The 21,064-nt window shown below is 37.3% G+C and overlaps 2 protein-coding genes across 4 annotated transcripts in view; both read right to left on the reverse strand.

Moving 5' to 3' along the window:
• Nucleotides 1-1,610, reverse strand: part of arb2a (ARB2 cotranscriptional regulator A) — a 158,094-nt gene extending 156,484 nt beyond the window's left edge. The window contains exons 1-3 of one of the 2 annotated variants that reach the window (XM_030144462.1): nucleotides 1,516-1,610; nucleotides 795-935; nucleotides 72-173 (exon numbers count right to left, since the gene is read on the reverse strand). In XM_030144462.1, the coding sequence (XP_030000322.1) occupies nucleotides 72-173; nucleotides 795-900 (208 nt within the window). In that variant the 5' untranslated portion in view covers nucleotides 901-935; nucleotides 1,516-1,610. The remainder of the gene's footprint in view (nucleotides 1-71; nucleotides 174-794; nucleotides 936-1,515) is intronic. The other variant, XM_030144464.1, reaches the window with a different exon arrangement.
• An 8,428-nt stretch (nucleotides 1,611-10,038) lies between these two features.
• The window catches only part of kiaa0825 (KIAA0825 ortholog), a 117,843-nt gene continuing 106,817 nt past the window's right edge, over nucleotides 10,039-21,064 (reverse strand). The window contains exon 23 of one of the 2 annotated variants that reach the window (XM_030144033.1): nucleotides 10,039-10,919. In XM_030144033.1, the coding sequence (XP_029999893.1) occupies nucleotides 10,736-10,919 (184 nt within the window). In that variant the 3' untranslated portion in view covers nucleotides 10,039-10,735. Of the gene's footprint in view, nucleotides 10,920-12,533; nucleotides 12,676-21,064 lie in introns of those variants that run through there. The other variant, XM_030144036.1, reaches the window with a different exon arrangement.

A 21,064-nucleotide genomic window follows, 5' to 3' on the forward strand; every position in this document is an offset into this window, starting at 1 on the left:
TGCCCCTCTGGCAATGTCAAAGACTAATCTTAGCTGAACTTTGGAGTAAAAATGTTCTAGTATGTACTTACATTCGTTGAAGGCATATTCAAATTCCTCCAGTGTTTTGGGGAAAGTAAACGGAGGTTCATCTTTCTTCATTAGTTCATCTAAGTCTATTCTCGACAGCAAATCTGAGGAAAAATATGAGAATTTTATTTGATTTTCATGTCAGAATATATATCACAAAACAGTCATTTTTGACAGTCTATGAGATTTATAAATATTTTACTTTTACAACATAAAACACCTCCCTAGCACTGAAACTGAAAAATTTCAACATCTTAAAATCAGCAAAAGAGCAAGTAAAATCCAAATTAAGTGTTTATTATCATCTTTGACTAGTTAGTAGGATAAATATGAACAGGTAAGAAAGGCATGAAACATTATTTTATCTTGACATGGCACAAACATTATAAATTAAAACATTCACTAATAAGAGAGGGTTAGAGAAGTGAGAGTGTACATTTCTTTACACCAGGATGAAAAAACAGTAAAGCTCAATGTTTCTGCCATATTTAGAAAAATGCTGTACTTCACATTATCACACATTTTGACAGATTATTAATGATTTGAACTGGAAGAAAACAAATATGTAAAATATGTAAAAAATGACTTAGATAGTAGTCTCTATGTATACTGTAAACAGAAATTCATAGTTTTAGGATCAGTTTTGGATCGCTTGGTTATTCCTGCTTTTCTTTAAAATTCAAGACTTGTACTTGTCAGAGTTCAGAGGGTTATTCTCTTGTCACCTTTGAGTGCAGTCGTTTTCTCTCTGTCCTCCTGGCCGGTCACCTGGGCCATAGTGATCCACAATATGTACAGGACTGGTATGGCAGCGCAAAGATGAGAGAGCATGGGTCCTCAGCTCCGAGAGATCACCAAAATGCATCCTGTCATGTTGGAATTCCACACAGTACAAAGTGTTATCATAGCTGCTGTATCTATTCTGTAACCTACTATATCACACTCTAACATGTCAGGATGTATAAAGTTACAAACATACAAGCTTGTTGCATGTGTAAGGTGGCTGTAAAGTAGAACTGAATTCCACTATTATGTCCAGTCTGGTTCTGTTGCTAGATCTGAATAGATTTACTGCTGTGAAACATGTCGCCTGTGCTGTGCAGCAGCCTGGCTCTACTCCACACACGTGCAACAACTAAGTTAATTATGCAAACAGTGAACTTCCTCTGACTGTAAAACTACGCGGCCAGTAGAAGACATATTGATTTGCACACACGTTTAGATACCACAGACTGCACCGCCAGTTTCAACATCTGTTTACTGTTTCATCTGTTGTCGTATGTCTGGAACAACTCCACAGTGTGTGCGGTGGCTCTGTTAAGGAACAACTGCGAAGCACATTGGCTACAATAGGAAAGCCACTGCTTTTATTTAGCCTACGTTTGTTTTCGACAGTAACACCTGTTTACAGCAGATGCATGCATGCTTTTGGTTGGACTCACGCACCATCAGTATAGGCGACTTTCCACTTGAGGCTGCTTCCTTGATTTTTTTTTTTTTTTTTTTTCTAAAACAGGAAGTAGTCTGGGTAGAGCAGAGCATAGAGTGCATGAAGCTTCCGGGTTACCGGGGCAACGGAGTGGAAGGGATATTTAAAGAGACAGTAGCAGATTTTCCTGTCCTCATACAGATGTTTCTGTTCAATGAAATACCACCTTTTTTTGGTTTAGTTCACATTTACGTTTATGTTTATATGCGTAAAAGGGCACCATAAGGGGGAGAAAAGTGAAGACGATTATAACGGCCCGTAACTGAAAGGGGCCAGTGAAAATAGTAGAATATTACTCTTTTTTTTTTTTTTTTTATAATTATTATTTATCTATACCAATTAAAGTATATTTGCTTCACAGTACACTAATAATTACATCGGTCTTTGCGGTTAGTCTGTTTTGTTATTAGCAAAAGATAAAATAAAATAAAATAAAACAAAATAAAATAAAGAATACAATTCATGTATCTGATCCCTGCCTCCCCCCTAATTATTACTTGATATAATTTGGTCCAGAAAAAAATAGAGTGGGGGAAAAATATAATATTGTTATTATTAATAAATATTTTTAAAAGTAAAGACGTCTTGCACTTTTCCCATCAGTCTTGCACAAAATCACGAAATCAATTGTAAGCAACAACAACAACAATAATAATAATAATAATAATAATAATAATAATAATAATAATAATAATAATAATAATAATAATAATAATAATAAAACAATAATAATAATTATAATAATAATAATAGAAGAAGAAGGAGAAGAATGAAACTCTTTATAGGCAAGGCAAGTTTATATTCACACACACACACACACACACACACACACACACACACACACACACACACACACACACACACACACACACACACACACACAGATAAAGATGCATTTCAGTGTGCTTTATAGCTACATAAATAAAACGAACATCTATTCTATTCTATTCTATTCTATTCTATTCTATTCTATTCTATTCTATTCTATTCTATTCTATTCTATTCCTGATAGACCAGGCAATTAAAAGATATAATGCAGATGGTAAAACAGGATAACCAAAATAAATAAACAATAAAAATGTATAATAAAATGAATTAAATATTCCTCCAGACTTACACAGTGATGAGACTTAATAAAGACTTAAGATGAGAAAAGGGTATAAGTTATAGACCTCATTCACAGCCACATGAAAATATAAATGATTTCAACCTGGATTTAAAAATATCTAATTTAAGCTTTACCAAAAGTTTGTTCCAGTCGTTTGCAGCGTAGCAGCCAAATACTGCTTTCCGTGTTTAGTTTGGACTTGTTACTAAATACAATGACTCAAAGTCATGAGAATAAAGAAACTTTGGGTTACAAATATATGGGTTACAAAATATGAAAGTTTGGCTATAGTTTTTAAGATACAGTGTTCGGTCAAAATATGACATTACATTAATTAATGAGGGACTGGTAAACTCAAAAGCAGGAGTCAGAAAGCTCTATAATCTATTTCTGTATGTTTTTATCAAAGTTGGAGATGTGGTTAAAACAACCTAAACCAAGACCAGAGTGTACTGAGACCAAGACAAGACACACAGCACAGGCATTATGAACACCATGTTTCACAAATAGATACAGAAGAATATGACGATGATATAACTGAGCCAGTTCATTTCTTACCTTAATACAGAAATAACTATCTTTATGGTAATATACTTTCAGTCCAAAACTTTAGAAGTTAGAAGACTTGAATTGAGTCAAATTATTTGTTGGATTAGGAAGTTTTACATCCAGTTGCAGTAGTTTTGTTGCAATTAAGTGATATCCTCACAGTAGTGTTCTTGGCTGATCTTGACATAAAATCCAGTGTCCTGTTTGTCCTAAAATGAAAAAAAGACAAGGTTGACTCCATGAACAGACTGAGACTTTCAAAAGGTTGTCTTGAGACCAAAACTGATCTCAAGTAGCCTGCTACCACAACAACACTGATAATGTGAAAAATATACTTGCTTGAGACGAGATGTTTCCTGTTTTGCTAAAAGTCTTCAGGTTTCCACATCACACCTGTTAAAACTGCAAACTACAAGATGAAGATGATAATGATTGTCTCCAAAATCTGTGTGAAACTTTCGCTCTTCAGGAGATGAATGTGAGAAAACCTTCAATGTGTCAAATTGTGCACAAACGTCATTCTGCAAGGTGAGTTAAAAATGTTGTTTTTCACTGGGTGGGGCTTTAATTGACTTTTGTGATATTTATTATAAAGGAAAATAAAAATGTTTTACTTTTTATCTGACAGCAGTCATTAGTCTAGTATTTTTCTTACGCACGTTCACTTTCTGAAACACAAAATATTACTTAAAATCAAAGCTCTCTCCATTAAAAAACACTTCTTCCAATGTTCAGTTACTGTAGAGTTTTACTTTATACTTTCCTACATGCAAAATATTGTTTGTGCACAGTTTGACAGTGTCGAGTTTACTGTAGTGTGAGAACACTTCCTCTGTACTCACCTTGAATCCTTGTTTGAAGGGTCTATATGTAATATTTTTTATTTCAAATATTAAAACATTAGCTCGTTGACCCGTGGGGAATTATGGGTTCTGGATGTGGTAGTTATTATGCTGGGGAGAGCTGACTTTTGGGAAAAGATGTTAGTAAGTACTGACATAAAAATTGTTTGGTAAGTCATGCTTTAAAATTTAAACGACAATTAATATATCTAGGGACTAAATTTTGTAAATGTGTCTTTCCTGTTTTTAACTTCATTTCCTGTCATGCACTGTGGTACTGCGCTTCTGTCAACCACCATGGGCATAGCAATGTGATTGTAAGGCTATTGTATTACAAAATGACTAATATCTCCCAAAATATTGGTCCTATCAACTTGCCCTTTTTGCTAGTGTTATCCTTGACCACTTCCACTTCCCTTTTGTAATACAAATGACTTAAAAATATCACTAGAGTCTTTAGAATAAAGAGCTCTAAACATATGCCAAAGATGCCACTTTATGGGCTCTACGCACAGCCCCACTACTTCCTGAACTTCAGGTGGCTCCTTTATTTCCTGTCTTTCATTATTGGACACACTGATTAATCCAGATGTGCCTGACTACAGTAGTCACAACAAGAAGTAGCAGACACACCTGGATTAATCAGTGTGTCCAATAATGAAAGACAGAAAATAAAGGAGCCACCTGAAGTTCAGGGAGTGGTGGAGCTGTGCACTGAGCCCATTGGACGGTTTGACAAACTGATTTTACCTGCACTGATGGGTTGGTGGGTTTATGTGACCACTAGAGGGAGAAGTGAGTCACTCTGCCTCTCTTCCATGGTATGGAAAACCAACGCCACTGGGCTAATGAAGTGTCAGAAAGTGACAAGATGGGATGAGAACCATTAAGAAACAACTTTTAGAGTTGTAGAAAGTGATAAAAGCTAGAAGCGCTGTTGCTGTTTTCACCAAAGGACACAGGTCTAAATGAAAAGTATAATGTATGGAATACAGTTATGGTATTGTCACTTTAAGAGTCAGCTGCGCAAGGGTTTCTGGGATGCGGAGTGGCCATGTATTGTGGATTTACTCTGTTGCAGTTCAGTAAAAAGACACGGAAAAGCAACCACATGTTTTCGCCTTATCTTTTATGTCTTGTAAGCTAATAGAGACATTACAAAAAGAATGGAGTTTGATGCTGAAATTGTTTGGATGATTTCAAACAGATCTTTAGTTCAGCTACTGACAACATAAAACTTCCCAGAAAATTATGTGTGGTTTTACTGTGGCTGTTCACTGTGTAAAGACAGAGCTAAGCTAACAGAGTTATAATGTAAACTATCAGCTGACACATCATATGGAGAACGACACTTTATAATCCCATAATACAATTGTGTGTAAACAACAAGCTTTATTCTGGGAGAGATACTGCCTGTGGATACATAGTGTTGAATATTTGGTGGTTTTGGTAGTCATAAGTGTGTTCTTGTATGTGACTTCCTCCTGCTGTTGAAAGTTTCTAATATCATACATAAAAACCCTTTCATGAACCAGAGTATCACAGAGATTTTATAGCAAATTATGACATTGGCCTATGCAACTTTTACAAGTGTAACATCAATAAAAACATGTTAATTGTTTGACTTTGCATAGAGTGGCTGACCCAGTAGAGATGTGCTTTTCAAGTACAATTCGATAATTATTTAATATTTAGTTCTATTTAAAGTCTTGACTGTCATGCAGATCGGTTCTCACAAATAAAATGTATACACTTTATGTCTGGTGTGTGGGAAATAGTACAAATGTATATTCACTTTAGCACACGCTGGGATTTCACTCACCTAACTGTACCTTAAGCTGATAAATAAGGGTCCACCATTTCTTAACTCTTACTCTGACATCTTTGCATCAGTAGAGTATCAGCTGATACTTTGAGATAAGCTTGTGAAGTTTTTGTTACATCAGGTAAATGGTGTCATTTAACTGTTTTCCACTCCTTTTTTTTAAAAGAAAAGCTGCTGTGATAGACCAGTTTTCACATAACAGGACGTGAATCAGACTGAATTACTTTAAAAAGAAAGACAGTATAACAACATAACTCCACTGGTTGTGGTTGAAACTAAACATACTTACATAAATACTTTTGATTTTCAGGAGTGACATGTGATATAATAACATGTGCGCCTACTTTATAGAAGTAGCGTCCTGGTTAAACTAAAGCTGGATGCCCTACTTCTGGACAGCCACTAGAAGTTGAAGCTGTCTCTCTGGGGAGCTGAGCTACCCTGTTTCCTCAAGCGGAGCGCTGAAGATGCTGCAAAGTGAGACCCAAATAAGAAAAATAGAGATCACGTCTTATGGCATTGACGTCCGCTAATTGATGAGCTAAAAGAGATGCTTTTCAATCAGCAATCGGCGAGACTGAAGATGTTAAGTCACAACTTCAGGGACTTGAGATGAAACACAATGAATTCACAGGCAACCTTGAAATGCACAATACATTCCGCAATCCCAAAAAAGAAGGATGTTGGTGGTCCTACATACAGAGCAGGTCAAACTTAGCCTAACTTTCAATCTGATACAATACAATGTGATTTTTTCTGATAATTTTAACTTTACAACGATACATGCATGAGTGATCATCCAAAAAGAACTTATATTGACACCTGATTCATGAAAAAACATTTTAGATCATATCTAGTGCTGTTATGTGGTAAATCTGATCATTATCAGACACATCACAGCTAATCTTATTTCTTTTTTTATTCTTAATATCTGAAATACACAATATTAATTATTAGTTGCTTTGAGTTGGATTTATGAGTTACAAACGGTACAGTTCAGGAATTAGGACCTACAACAGAAAGAAAAGAGAAACTAGGGTAAAACTAGTCGGTTTGTCGTCCTCAGCACATGAACAAAAAGAAATAAACTTACTTGTCCCTGCTTTGAGAGTTTGCTGTGGAAATGAGGGTTCACGATTGTAATGGAAATTTGAGTCAAATATGGTTTATCCCGTATATGTCATGATTAGCGCAGGGATTCCAAACTGTTTATGTAGGCTTGATAATCCCCAATTGAACACTGTATAGTAGAATATTAAATTTATTCTTTGTGATAAGTTATTCTTTGTAATGATTTTGTGTGAATTTTACTGTCAGCTTTTCTGACAAATGTCTTCTGAATTTATCACCTGTATAATGGAAATAGAAAAGGATAACCCTACATGTACTTACTTCAGCGGGGAGAGGGAGAAAGAGGAATATCAAAGCGTTTTCCTGACAGAAAACTCTTATCTTACAGAAACCATTCAGCTAAGCAAATACTTTTTCTCTTCAACAGCAAAAAGAAAAAAACCTGAAATTACTAAAATATGGTATATTTTCGACGACTAATAGTGCTTTGCTGGTGTTTAGCTTCGATGCAGAATTCGGTCGCTGAACATTTTGTTGTCTTTTGTATTCTCTAAGTGGTTTGGCTATTGTAATCTCACCACATTTGCATTAAAAATCTACTTGTGGATAAGTACATCCCTCTGTGAAGTAATGTTTCCTGTCTCTCAAAGGAATTATACAGGGTGTGCAGTTTTAGCTTTGTTAGCTAAAATTACACTCTTGTTGATGAAAAGACTATCATTTGAGTTGCTTAACCCATTATCAAGCAAGTGACTATTTTTGGTAATTTCCGCACACATTACAAGACAGCAACAGTAGTTACAGTGAGGACAGTGAGCCAACAATCTCAGGTCCAATGTGGTGTAAGTATCAGTCTTTTTTTTTTTTTTTAATCAGTTTTTTATTTGTTTTCATTGTGCATCTCAGAAGTACAATACAAAAGAAAAAGAAAGAAATACATATTTTATAATACAAGATTCTGTGACACTCAAAGTATAAACCCCACCCCCCCAGAACCAGTGGCGACCCCCATACCAACTCAATCTGGATCTCAGAATACGAAAACCAACTAATAAAGACAAATACATGTATATAGATGAAAGAGAATATAATTTACAGATCTGAACAGAATAGTGATCAGGAAAGTCATAGGCAATTATGTTGCACTCTTTCTTTAACCATAAAATAAACACCATCCCACATACTAAGCGTTTTAAGTATCAGTCATATTATAGTACATAGTATATATATAATTAGATTAGGAAGGTTATTATTGTTTTAATTATATAAGGAGAAGGGGTGGGAGTTTATAAGTTATACTTCTTCTCACTCCTTTTCGAATATGTATTATATATCTTATGTCTTGTGTTTAAGTGTTTTGTTTAGTTATTTTCTTCTGTTTAGACATTCATATTTGAAATACAGGGTGGGGAAGCAAAATTTACAATATTTTGAGGCAGGGATTGAAAGACAGTGTATGACCAATTAGTTTATTGAAAGTCATGAGAATTTATTAGCCACAAGAAAATTGACATAATAGAAAATGTTTTTATTCTATGTGTCCTCCTTCTTTCTCAATAACTGCCTTCACAGGCTTCCTGAAACTTGCACAAGTGTTCCTCAAATATTCAGGTGACAACTTCTCCCATTCTTCTTTAATAGTATCTTCCAGACTTTCTCGTAATAGTTTTGCTCATAGTCATTCTCTTCTTTACATTATAAACAGTCTTTATGGACACTCCAGCTATTTTTGAAATCTCCTTTGGTGTGACGAGTGCATTCAGCAAATCACACACTCTTTGACATTTGCTTTCCTGATTACTCATATGGACAAAAGTTTCTGAAAAGGTATGGATAATAGTGTTAGGTATGATTATGACATCAATATATGTTTGGTTTCAAAACAATTGACGTAGTGCCTGCTGAGAAAAAACAACTAAATGTTCATTGTAAATTTTGCTTCCCCACCCTGTAAATACATCAATCAATCAATCAATCAGTCAATCAATCAATCAATCAATCAATCGGTCAGTCTATAGGGTCTGTAAGGTCCACCTCAGCATGAACAGTGAGTGTACCTGCTTTGTTAGGTACCATGAAGTAATGGTACAAATGTGAGGAATGATGTTCAAAGGGATAATGTGGATGTGGACAGGTGTCTGGATCAGCACTTATGTTGGTCTAATGTTCTATAATATATGTTCCTTTCACATTATGTGTATTTTTTAAAAAATATATTTTCTACAAATACTTCTTGGATTTATTTATTCATTTGCCACATGTGGGCAAGGAACCAAATATGGTAACTTCATTAATCTTGAATTGAAATTTTGAAAACTTCACAAAAGTAACTCATGTCCTCCAATAAAACACAAAGGTTGAAATTTGTGAGTATTTCTATGAGTGCCCTGTAAAGGGTTAATCCTCATTTGAAAATTACATATTATACAGGGTGTATAAAAAAAAAAAAAAACTATACATTTTGAAAAATTACCCCAGTTCCGAATTTGATAATTTTTGGAATTTTCTTTTATGGACGTTGGTAGGTGGGGGATTGGTGAATTAGGATGGTTAGGGTTAGAGTTAGGGTTAGGTTTAGGGTTAACTGTAACTTGGCCTGTCCTCAGTGACATTTTCAAGCCTAAACAAGTTGAATTAACTTTGAAAGGCTGGAACAGCTGCCATGGGTAAAGAAATGACACTGACATGGTGGCCAAAGTGTTACTGCTGTAACCTGGCAATTTTATGGAAAACAAGATGGATGCCCATTGTCCCCTCCCATGACCTTTGATTGGATTTAAATCCCAACACAAACCAGTTTTAACCTGGATTTCGCAATTTGCCCTTGCTCAGTCATGCATGTAAACCTGGGTCTGTAAATTTGGACAAATATCCACCAATCCCCTGCCTACCGACGTCCATAAAAGAAAATTCCAAAAATGATCAAATGCGGAATTGGGGGTAATTTTTCAAAATGTTTTTTTTTTTTTTATACACCCTGTAGAGATGAACACATAATGCATGTATTCAACAAATGAAATATTAACATCACACGCCATCATAAATAATTGACTCACACAAACTGATCACACGCAGGAGACACATGTTGATTGTAAAAGTAGGAATATCTTTTTATTTTCATGTCAAATTCTAAAACCATCTACATCTCATAAATAACAAAATATGGACAAACTTGAAAAATATACTGAATAATCCTGTTACAAGTAAAATAAACGTTTTCTCAGTTTGCATAAAACACTGACTGATATCACATAGTGGGGCCGATTTTTGGGACACATTGTAATCAAAACATACATCATTTTCCTTTCCAACCATAATATTTGATGTTTGCTTTCAGGAACCAGGAGAAAGTGTGCTGACACCATTGTCTTTACACTCACAAAACTTCAACTACCTACAATGATCACACAGTCCCATCTTGTCCCAGGCAAACAAATCCGGGCTTTCCATTTCCCAGAACTGATTTCTGGAGATGTGCTCCAAAAAGATGAAATGTGTCTGATGCAGCATAGAAAGCACAGAGTTTGTCTGAGGCATGTGCACAAAGAGGGAGGCGCCGTCTCCCTCATTCTTTTTGTTGTGCCACAGTTTCTTCTCCTCTCTCTCACTCATGTTTTTGTGCACGCGCAAATGCAAACTCACAGCGTACAGTACACGCACAAACCAAATTACACTTGCACATCTGCACACATGCATACGCACAGTTTACTATCTCGAGAGCTGCAAGTTTGTATTACAAGCAAACATTTACAACATAATAAAAATTCAAGCTGCATGGACTGTTATTGGGCAGCGCTTTTATCGGATGGTTGTGTTTCCCCCTGGGTCTCCTCTGCCAGTCTCTCATCAGCTTCAGGAGGGTCCTGTAGTCCCGTGCTGCAGTTGCAAACAAAATATGCTTTCTGAAGTTCTTCTACCATAGTTTTCTCAGTGTCTTCCAACTCTGCATCTTCCTGCATCTCCCACCTGGAAAACACAGAGAGCATAAACAATGGGTTAAGGAATTAATATCAACATGGGTTATCGATCAGGCTCAGATAACTGTTGGATTGTTTACTCAAAAAGTGCATCAGTATATCAGTAAAGGTACAGTATGTTTCTGTACCTGCCCATTATCTGTACTTCACCCACAAAAAACAGTTCCCACTTTACACAGCTCAGTGTGGCTTGGAGTGTGGAGAACCTCCAAATATATTCTCTTCCAGACAAAAAACAGTTGCTCTCTACTAGTCTTTTACTCTTTAAGTCCTCATATAGGATTTATCACCTCTTTCGTCTTTCATGCTGTGCAGGTCAGCTTCGCAGCATTCTACTGTGATACACTCTCCAACACACAGAGATACACACACTTACAAACTCGCAGGCATCCAAACACTGAATGAAGACTCAGGGGATGTTGTTTTGCCTTTTTGTCAGACTGTCTGTTTGTGTTTTTCTCTCTGTCACTCTACAGTAATTCTTACAGTGGTTTAACATCTGTAGAAACTGATACTGTGGGTGACTAATTTTTAAGGAATATGCTCCTCATGTCTGGTTACCTCTGTTTTCTTTAAGGACTTCTACAATATGTCTGTCCATCACATTTTCATGGAGCAAACGAAGGGTTTCAATATGAAGACATCAAGGGTAGTCACGTTGTAATTCACTCTCAGAATTTCAATGAAATCCCTTGACAAGTGACTATGGTCAATCAAATCCATATGGAGAGCTGGATGAAGGCTGTCTTTGAGCTACTGCATCACTTTCTCTCCAAAGGAGAATTATATCTGTTTGACTGCAAATGATTGCATTTTCATTGCAATCTCTGCGTCTCCTTTTATCCCGCCCTCCCTCCCGTCCAATTCCTCACTGTGTCTTCAAACATATACCATATACTTGCGCTCTGTGTGCATGTGTGTGAGATGTACATGTGTGTGAAGGAGGGAAAAGGAGGGGAACACTGACTACATTATGCAAGGATTTCATGCAAGAAACAGGCGTCTCAGTGCTGAGATAGAGTTTCAGTTTCAGTTATAGAGTGTATCTGGACAAATCAGACATCTTCCGTTGCTGATTCTGCTATGTGGTAATTAATGTCTCTGAGGGGAAGATCTGTTTTTTAAAAATATGCACATTTGAAGTAGAGGTATTGTTTCATGTGACAGCAATCTCTCAACACATATAACTTTGCTGTTGCTCTATGTAAATCTGAATGCCTCACATTCAGCGAAGTAAGTCTCATGCACAGGAAAAAAGAAAGGAGTAGTAGTTAAGACACCTCTGATGACTGGAGGAATGTTGATGGTTATTCAAGCAGGGGGCAGGCAAACTCTTCTTGTATGATTTTGTTCAGTGACATAAAATTAAACTCAGGTTGACTAAATAACCATAATGGCATACAAACAACAAAACAATACAAATGTCACACAGTGCAAAAAAAAAAAAAAAGAAAAAAAAAGAAGAAAAAAAAAAAAAAAGACAACCGAGTGAGAGAGAAAGCTGGAGGAATGGCGGCCAATAAAAGAGGGAGGGAGGGAGAGAGGAAGGAAGACAGGAAGGTACGCTAAAGGTTTTTCAATGTTTAATTTTCAAATAGGATTAAGCAGAATGACATTTAGCTGAAGGTTACAGGCTCAGCATTGTCTTAGCTGATATTGATATGCAGGAGGCGCCCTACTTGTCACTGGGACAAACACCGTTGATGAATGAGAAGCCTTTCCCCAGGAAGGTGTTAAGTGCAAATCTGAAATGAGAGAGAGCTAGATGTAGAGGGAGAGCGGAAAAAAGGAACGTACACAGAGACAGAGATTGAATTACCACAATAGTTGCCATGTATACTGTCACTAGATAATGTTGCCAAAAGTGTAAATTGTTCCGTAAAGTATGCGTTGCATATTTGTTGAGATTGGTTGATCTTGTGCAGAAAATGATCCGAAAAATACACAAGGTGGGTTTCTGTGTGTATCTAATTTCAACATCTACAACACAACAATGCCTCTTAGAAATGCATAAGTAGGCTAAAGTTGACAATAACTTCACTGTATCCTCATTTCTGCAAGTTTTCCCCCAGAATTTACATCTTAATAAGGGGAGTCTTACCCTTTAATTCTTATGGGCTCTGCTCATTTCTCATGCATTAATACTGGAGCTGCTGACTTGGCTCTTCCTCTGAATACAGAATAGGACACACATATTAAGACTCATATATTTACAGGATTGATGCCACGGGAGATTGTCTCAGAGTGAGATGAAAAGGCTGGCTCAGATGTATTTCAACGTGTACATCAATGTAAGCTGCCCTAATCAAGGGGACGCCGCCGACACAAGACAGAGTGCATCGGTGCTGATTTTCAGCTGATAATGAGTAGTGATGTTCAACAAATTAAGAGCATAAGCCTTGCTCAGATATCATTCTGCGATTAACTTACTAAATCTCACTCAAAATACAAAACACAGGGAAAAAAGAAAAGGAAAAAAAAAAAAGAAATAGTGACAATAAAATAAAAGAGAGCAGTCCAAGTGTAGAGTGTGTGAAGGAGTGAGTGAGCAGAGACAAAGTGCTTGAAAGATCAGGAGAGACAGAGAGACAGTGGCCAGTGGTTTCCTCTGCAGCTGTCAGTGGGCTGAGTGGTTTCTCTCAGAATGTTGGGTGTTTGTGCTGCGCTGGGTGCCCTGCCTGCTCTGCCACTGGGACCGCTGTTTGTTTAAAAGGCTCGCCTGTCAAACAGAGAGCGCCACCGACAGCCAGACACTCAGCTAAATGACTCTGACAGCAGCCCTAATCAGAGGCTTCGCACATTGCCGCAGGGCCTGGAGGATCCATCATAACCCAAGCCTAAATATTTAAAGTGCTAAACTTTCCAAAGGTCAGGCCTTTCCATGCATGCCAGGGCGACATGTGTCAGAGAAGTAGGAAGCGAGGGACTGAACAACAGAGATTGCAAAGGAGTGAGAGAGAATATTGTGGAGTCTTCTTCTCCAAGTGTCATTTCCACCATTGTGAGAACCACTTTCATTTTTGGAACTTAAAAGTCAAGTTACTTTTAGTGAATGGATGTAATATCGGCTGGTTGTCATGTCATCAGTTGTCTCATTTGGGGCTAGAACTAGGGATTTCTGCAGAAACTGAATTTGACAAGATTTGTGTGTTGAAGAGGCTCCTATCAACGAATCACATCACAAAGTAGAGATGCAACAGACAGCAGTGCCCTCGCTAACACACTCGGTCTCACCCAGAGCAGCAGCAAGTGAGTACTGAAGTCACTGATAAAAGATGACCTTCTAACCATGACTATTAAACCAGAATATGACGGCTGAAGGTGAGGTTAGTGAGGTTGTGTGTGTGTGTGTGTGTGTGTGTGTGTGAGAGGGGCTACGTGGGTATAAGAGTAGGGTCTCAACACCAGTAGGCTAAAGTGTGGGCACCAAATGCTGGATTCAATGTAAATGAGTAAATTTAACAGTAAAGACTAGGGTTAGGTAATCTTATGGGAAAATCTCCAAGAAATTAATATAATGAACTCACATGTGTTGAAGTTCGTACTATATCTTGTACTATAAGCTTTTGATTTTGCAGTTCCAACAAGTATTGCCTTTGTGCAGTCTTGTGTTTGAAAATCAGAGTGCATGATGGAAAATCATTCAAGGAGAGAATAGAGGACTCCATAGAGGTGACAACGTGTTTGAGGTTTTTGTTCATGACTTGTCATTAGTTTTTAATAGAAGCAATTCATTTGCCCAACAAAAAAAAGTCACAATTTGGATTCTCCAAACGTGAAACTGGACAAATTTGATCTCAATCCAAAGCACATAAAATAAAGAAACAAAATCTAAATTCTAAGTTTGGAATGGACATTTTATATTGGAATCCAGTTCACTTGGGGTAACTGACAAGTTCACAATACAGGGCAGAGGGTCATCTCTTCGACTCAATTTCCATTGAGAAGCAAACATCCAATTCAATTTAGATATGTGCCTCTGCTAGGCCATGAGCCAGAGGGAGATTGTAACTGACAGCCATTGGACAGCCAGCTGGATTTGAATATTGACGAGACAGAGACTTGACAGAAGGGATTATGCTCTACCTTCTGACTTAGTAGCCGCTACACTGATCCATTCTATTGTCAGATCAACTCAGTGTCACGTCTACAGTATGTCTGCATGGTGCGGTGATGCCACTCAGTATTAGACCCTACCTGAGATCAATCTCAATCCAGACTGATGTCCGCTCAAAAACTACAAGACACATGCTAAATCAACAAGGATAAAAATATGCAATATCAGAGCAAATCTCTATCAAAGTAAACATGAATGGGTGGCTTTGTTGTAGCACTACTGAGTTCAGCACACAAACACAAACAAATATACACACAACACGATATGAGGATTGCACCCGCTAACCTTTACTCTAACCCATTCTGACGTAACTCAAACTAGTGCTTAACCCATAAAGACCCAAACATCCACCAGCAACCAAACCATCTACTGATCTAAAACATGTAAAACCTGTAAATCCAATAATCCTATCAATACATGTAAATAATTGGTATAAAAAACAGTTCATCATCTTTTCATGGTCATCAGATATGACCCGTTTGGATGTTCAGACGCTCTGTACCGTGAAAACACCATCATCTTCTATAATATTAATTCACCAGTAAAACTTGTTTTATGTTCATTTAATGATATATTTTACTGAAAGTAACTTTTTCTTCAGTTTTGTCTTTTTTTTTTGGTATAATAACCCTCAAGTTTAATCTGAGCTTTTATGAATGTCTATATGATCAGTACATTAAATATTGGAAAATACCTGATTTTCACTGGAAAAAAGCAAAATACTTAGGAATAATTCATAATAAATGGTGACAAATAACTTAAGAAATGTAACATATAGAGAAAAAAACAATTTGGGAACTACCACTGAAGTAGCACTGGATCTTTATGGGTTAAAGAAGTTTCAGACTTATCTACTCATGTTAGTCAAATAAATATCATAGACAGTTCACCTTGATCTTGTGATATATTACAATTGATCAAGGATCCACTCTTCCACTTCACCTACAGCTAGCCTAATCTCTAAATTTCAATGTCTCTGTTGATGCTTGCATGTTTGTGGGTGTGTGAGTGACTGTGAGGGTCAGAGTCAGTCTCATCCACGTCAAACCAGCCCAGTCTCCCACCCAGCACGAACTCTTCAATCTTGAGGGCCGCTGAGAGCGAGCCAGCCATGGATCGCCTGATCAAAGGGCCACGGACAGATCTGTGAAGGCTCTTTGAAAGGACATCCACAGTTACACAAGCTGACACACTTGTACGTGCTTGAGCACGAAGAGCCGGGGTCAGGATTTTGCAGGCACACACACAAATACACATGCATACACAAAAATAAACAAGTGTTTGACCGAGGCACGTACAAACAAAAAAACAAAAAACACGTGATGGTTTTTAAAATCAAAATCCCAGGAATGATCAATAATGATCAATACAGATCAGGCTTATATATATATATATATATATATATATATATATATATATATATATATATATATATATATATATATATATATATATATATATATATATATATATATGCATGGAGGCAGCCATGGCCTAGAAGGCTGGCGCATCAGCTTGTGACCAAAGGGTCCCCGGCCCAATTCCCCAGACCCCCTACTTGTGCCTGAAATGGCAGCCCACTGCTCCTAGTCTGCAGTGTGTAATATGTTTCAACTAGTGATGCTAAATGCAGAGAGGGTGAATTTCAGTGTGTGTTACATGTCTGCATGTAAAAAATACCCTCAAATAAATATTTTTTAATGAATATTCAAATCCTAATACCCATACAAGTGAGGAGTCAATATAGACAGATATATAGATGGATAGTGCAATATAGCTTCCATTTTTGGTCCTGTTTTTATAAAAGAGACGTGTAATGCTAGCAGTGATGAACACACTGACAGACAGATGGTGTAGTTTCTACAATACATGTCCATGTAGGTAAAGTCTTCACCAATATATTTCCCATCTCAAAAAATGTAATTCCTCGTTAAGATTGCATTACTGTTTCTATTTTGTAGTCCAAATTAGCCTTTGTGCAAGATACCACTCCTTTTATTTAGAGGAATATGGGTATGTATTCACATCATGTGACTACATATTTCAAATCCCTCTGCCTGGCTGTTTCGAGCTCCTCACTATTCTCTCCAGTCAACCAGGGGGAAGTTTGTGTAAATTTGCAGTGGCTTAATTACTGAATAATTTAGACTATGCTCTAAATTAATGTAGACATTTCCATATTAATGTGTTTGCCTACCGATTCCACGTTTATTTGTTCTGTGGACAGGAGGGTAGCAATTATCACAGCATATCATAGCTGTTGTGCCGGTATTTCAGACATCATTAGGTTGCTTGTCCACCACAGTGTGACTGTGAGTACTAGTCTATTGGACACAGTTTGGTACACTCCTCAAATAGGCTCACTATGCTTCTGTGGGTAAGATCTATCAAATCTCGCTCGTAGAGGAAAGGGTGAGTACACTTGGTTATGTTTGACAAGGTTGGGTCCAATTTAGAATCCCTGCAGTTTGCGAATGTATTATTACATGTGGTAAAAATAAGGACAACAGCAAATAACCAAACACCTGCCAAGTCGTTACGGCTGAAGTATGAAGTCTGGTGGTCAGTGCAACGCAGTAGGTGACTGCTCCACATAGACACTGAGCTCTGCATATGTCCCAGGAGGTTGACAGCTCTCTGTTCCTCTTATCTTCACTCTTCACCCACCCTTTTCCCCACCTTACTTCACCTTTCTTTTCTTCCTCCTCAGTCTCTTGACTGTTTGGCTCTTGTTAGGAGCTTGGCTGAGCAGGCTGGCACCTTTCACTGAAACAGCACCCAAGAGGAGGTTGTGACACTGAGAAATGCAAGCATGCCTGTGCTTATGCTTCAGTGTGTGTGTGTGTGTATGTGTGTGCGTGACCTCTCTCACTTGAGCTACTGGAAATCATTACAGGAAAGGTTCTTCGTTAAGGAAGCCAACCACCTTGGCACCTTTCAGCCGTGTCCTGTTTATACCTGACGACGGCGACACCACCTCTCAAACTTCCACCACAGAGTGCACAACAATTATTCCCAAAAAGAAACTAAAATGCAACAACAAATGAGTCCTAGTCCTTGTATTCTATCTGATTTGCATTCCTGTGTTTACATGTTACACAGTGGTGTTGACAGGAGTGAATAGCTTTGATACTGTCGAGAACTGATGCATGTAAATCTGCACATGACAACCCTCTTTTATCTACCCCACATGCCTCTCATAACCACTATCTTCCCCCTCCCATCATCTTCTTTTTGTATGGGGCTGCAGTAACGAGGGGAGGCTAAGCCAGTTGGGCAGTCAATAAGTCAGTCATTCAGCCTGGCAGGTCGGCAGTGAGGCAGGTACCTGTTAACTGCTCCAGTGTGCCTGCAGGTCTCTGGGATCAAAAATTTCAGCAGAGCAATCTGTCTTCCCCCATGAGCCAAAGAGAGTGGAGGACAAAAATGGAGAGAAATAGATAAAGTAGTCAGGTAGAAGATAGAAAGAAAAGGGGAAAATGGAGGGGAATGTTCTTTTTTTAATTGGACAAAAATAAACACTATATGATTAAATCCAGAAATACATTAATAGCTACTAGTGTGTCATAGAAAAGTTTTAAAAACTGCAGCCATACAAACTACTACACGCTCTACACCCCAAGCCAAACCCTAGTTTATAAATGGAATGAAAGTATCTTCTGTTTCTGGTGGTGTCTCTACTAAGTCTAAATAATTTGTGAAGTTTGTCTTAATGATCTTAACCCTTTATCAGGCAAGTGACTATTTTTGATAATTTCTGCTCACATTATAAGACAGTGACAGCAACAGTTCCAGTGAGGATAGTGAGTCAACAATCTCAGGTCTAATGTGGTCTACAAGGTCTGTAAGGTCCACCTCTGCATAAACAGTGAGTGTACCTGCTTTGTTAGGCACCATGAAGTAATGGTACTAATGTAAGGAATGATGTTCAAAGGGATAATGTGGATGTTTACAGGTGTCTGGATCAGCTTATGCTGTAATGTATGCACTTACGATGTTGTAATGTTAAAAGTGAGGTTCTAATGTTCTAAAATACATGTTCCTTTCAGATTATCTGTTAAGTCTTCTTGAATTTATTTATTTATTTGTATTTTTTTCCACATTACAGACAGGAACTAAATATGGCAACTTCATTGACCTTGAATTTCTACATGAGAAAATAAATTGAAAAAATTCACAAAAGTACGATGTCCTCCAAAAACTCACTAAAGCTAAAATTTATTTAATTTTAAATTTAATTGATTTAGGTTGAGTATTTCAATGAGAGCCCAATAAAAAGTTAAAGTAAGCAGGGCCCTATTTCCAAACTCTATTTCAAACTCTATTTCAAACATATTTTGATGTCTATTTTACAAACCTCCTTTATACACATATGCATTTGTATTTTACCTGTTTGTGAAATAAACTCAGAGATGAATTAAACTTGATTCATGATCTAATTTTTTTACTGTTTATATGCAAGCTTTGGGATAATGCTCAGCCTTGGTGCACCTATTCCTGAAAACTGGCAAACTTCTCTTTTATCCGATGACTTCTCCTGCAGCCTACTATCATGTCTCCAGCCGAAACTCATCTGTTTCCTTCATCTCGCGCACCTGAAGCTTTAGCAGCCCCCAACTTTCTTAAAGAATAATCAAACCTACCATCTGTTTTGGGTCTGCATGTGAGTTTATTCCTTTAAAACTTGCCACCAAATGCATAAAATATCATCTATGAATTAATGAACAAAAATGGTTCAGATAAACAGTGAGTAGCTTTTATATTTTGCCCTCCTCACACACACAGAGACACCAGCACAAACACAGAGAACAACCATTTATTCAATCTTCACACTGAGCAGCATATAGAGGAAAAAAAGGATGTTCCTTGTGATTTCACCTCAATGTGCTACAAGGAAATAACCCATTATTTATTCAGCGCTTTCTCTTTGCCATTTGTGCATATATAAACTGTGAAATCTACTAAGGAGCACTGAGGGTTGAGAAACTGCAACTTACTCTCAGACAAAGGCCCCGCTCTCAGACACTGATCCGGCAAAACTTTTATTCAAACCATCCCACATATCATTTCCATAGCCACTATGAATAAATTGCATATTTCAGCATATTCTATTTTTCTCTGGAATATGTAGTAGCTTAGTTGAGTAAGTTAGATACTAACTTGATTTCATGGAAAGTGATGGAGTTGAAGAGCACAGAGATATCAAGTGTTACTGTCTCCCTGTCAAGTGTCAAATACCACACGAAGGATAACTTTAGCAGCAATAATGTTGGGTGCAACATGTAAGAATCTGTTTCATGCATGATAAAATCACGTCCATGAACTGCAGTTTTTATGTAGTAATAAATGCACTAAAATGTGGCTTTTGTAGAGACTGGAATCATGCTGGTTACTATTACAGTATTATTGATGATGTAAAAAAAACAATAACCTATTCAAATCATCAATTTGTGGCTTAAAACATTGCCTTTTAAGACCCTTTGAGTTAAAATTCATGGATGAACAGTGTCATGAAATTACAGTTGGTGTTAGTTGGCTGATTTGTCAATTACAGCCGTTATTTGGTAAAGGTCCTACTGTAAACACAGCAGCGCTTAGGCTCTATTCATAATGACATTATTAGCAAGGGGCTCCTGTGGTTTTGCTGGGCCTGCAATGAACTGATTAGTCCATGTAGACATTGATCTCACCTTTGTGTGTGTATGTGTGAGCCCATGTGAGTGCATCAGTCTTTGGCTGAGGGTAGTCTGTTATTGTGTATCAGATCAGGGCGTTGTTCTCTTACCATTTCAAACAGTTCATTTTCTACCATGCTAATGGCAGTTTTAGGGGGTTAAGGAGATAAATAAATCCTTGCTGTCACCTCATTTAAAATCAAATGCCACTTAATTATAGCTGTATGTGTTTTCAAACACTTTGCATAATTTATTGTTCTGCTCCATCCTAATCTCCAGATCTTTATCACGTGTGCTCTATTTTACCCCCTCTGTCCTTATAATAAAATTATAATGCTCCCT

The sequence above is a fragment of the Sphaeramia orbicularis genome, chromosome 9 (genome assembly GCF_902148855.1).
Source record: "Sphaeramia orbicularis chromosome 9, fSphaOr1.1, whole genome shotgun sequence".
NCBI classification, from domain to species: domain Eukaryota; kingdom Metazoa; phylum Chordata; class Actinopteri; order Kurtiformes; family Apogonidae; genus Sphaeramia; species Sphaeramia orbicularis.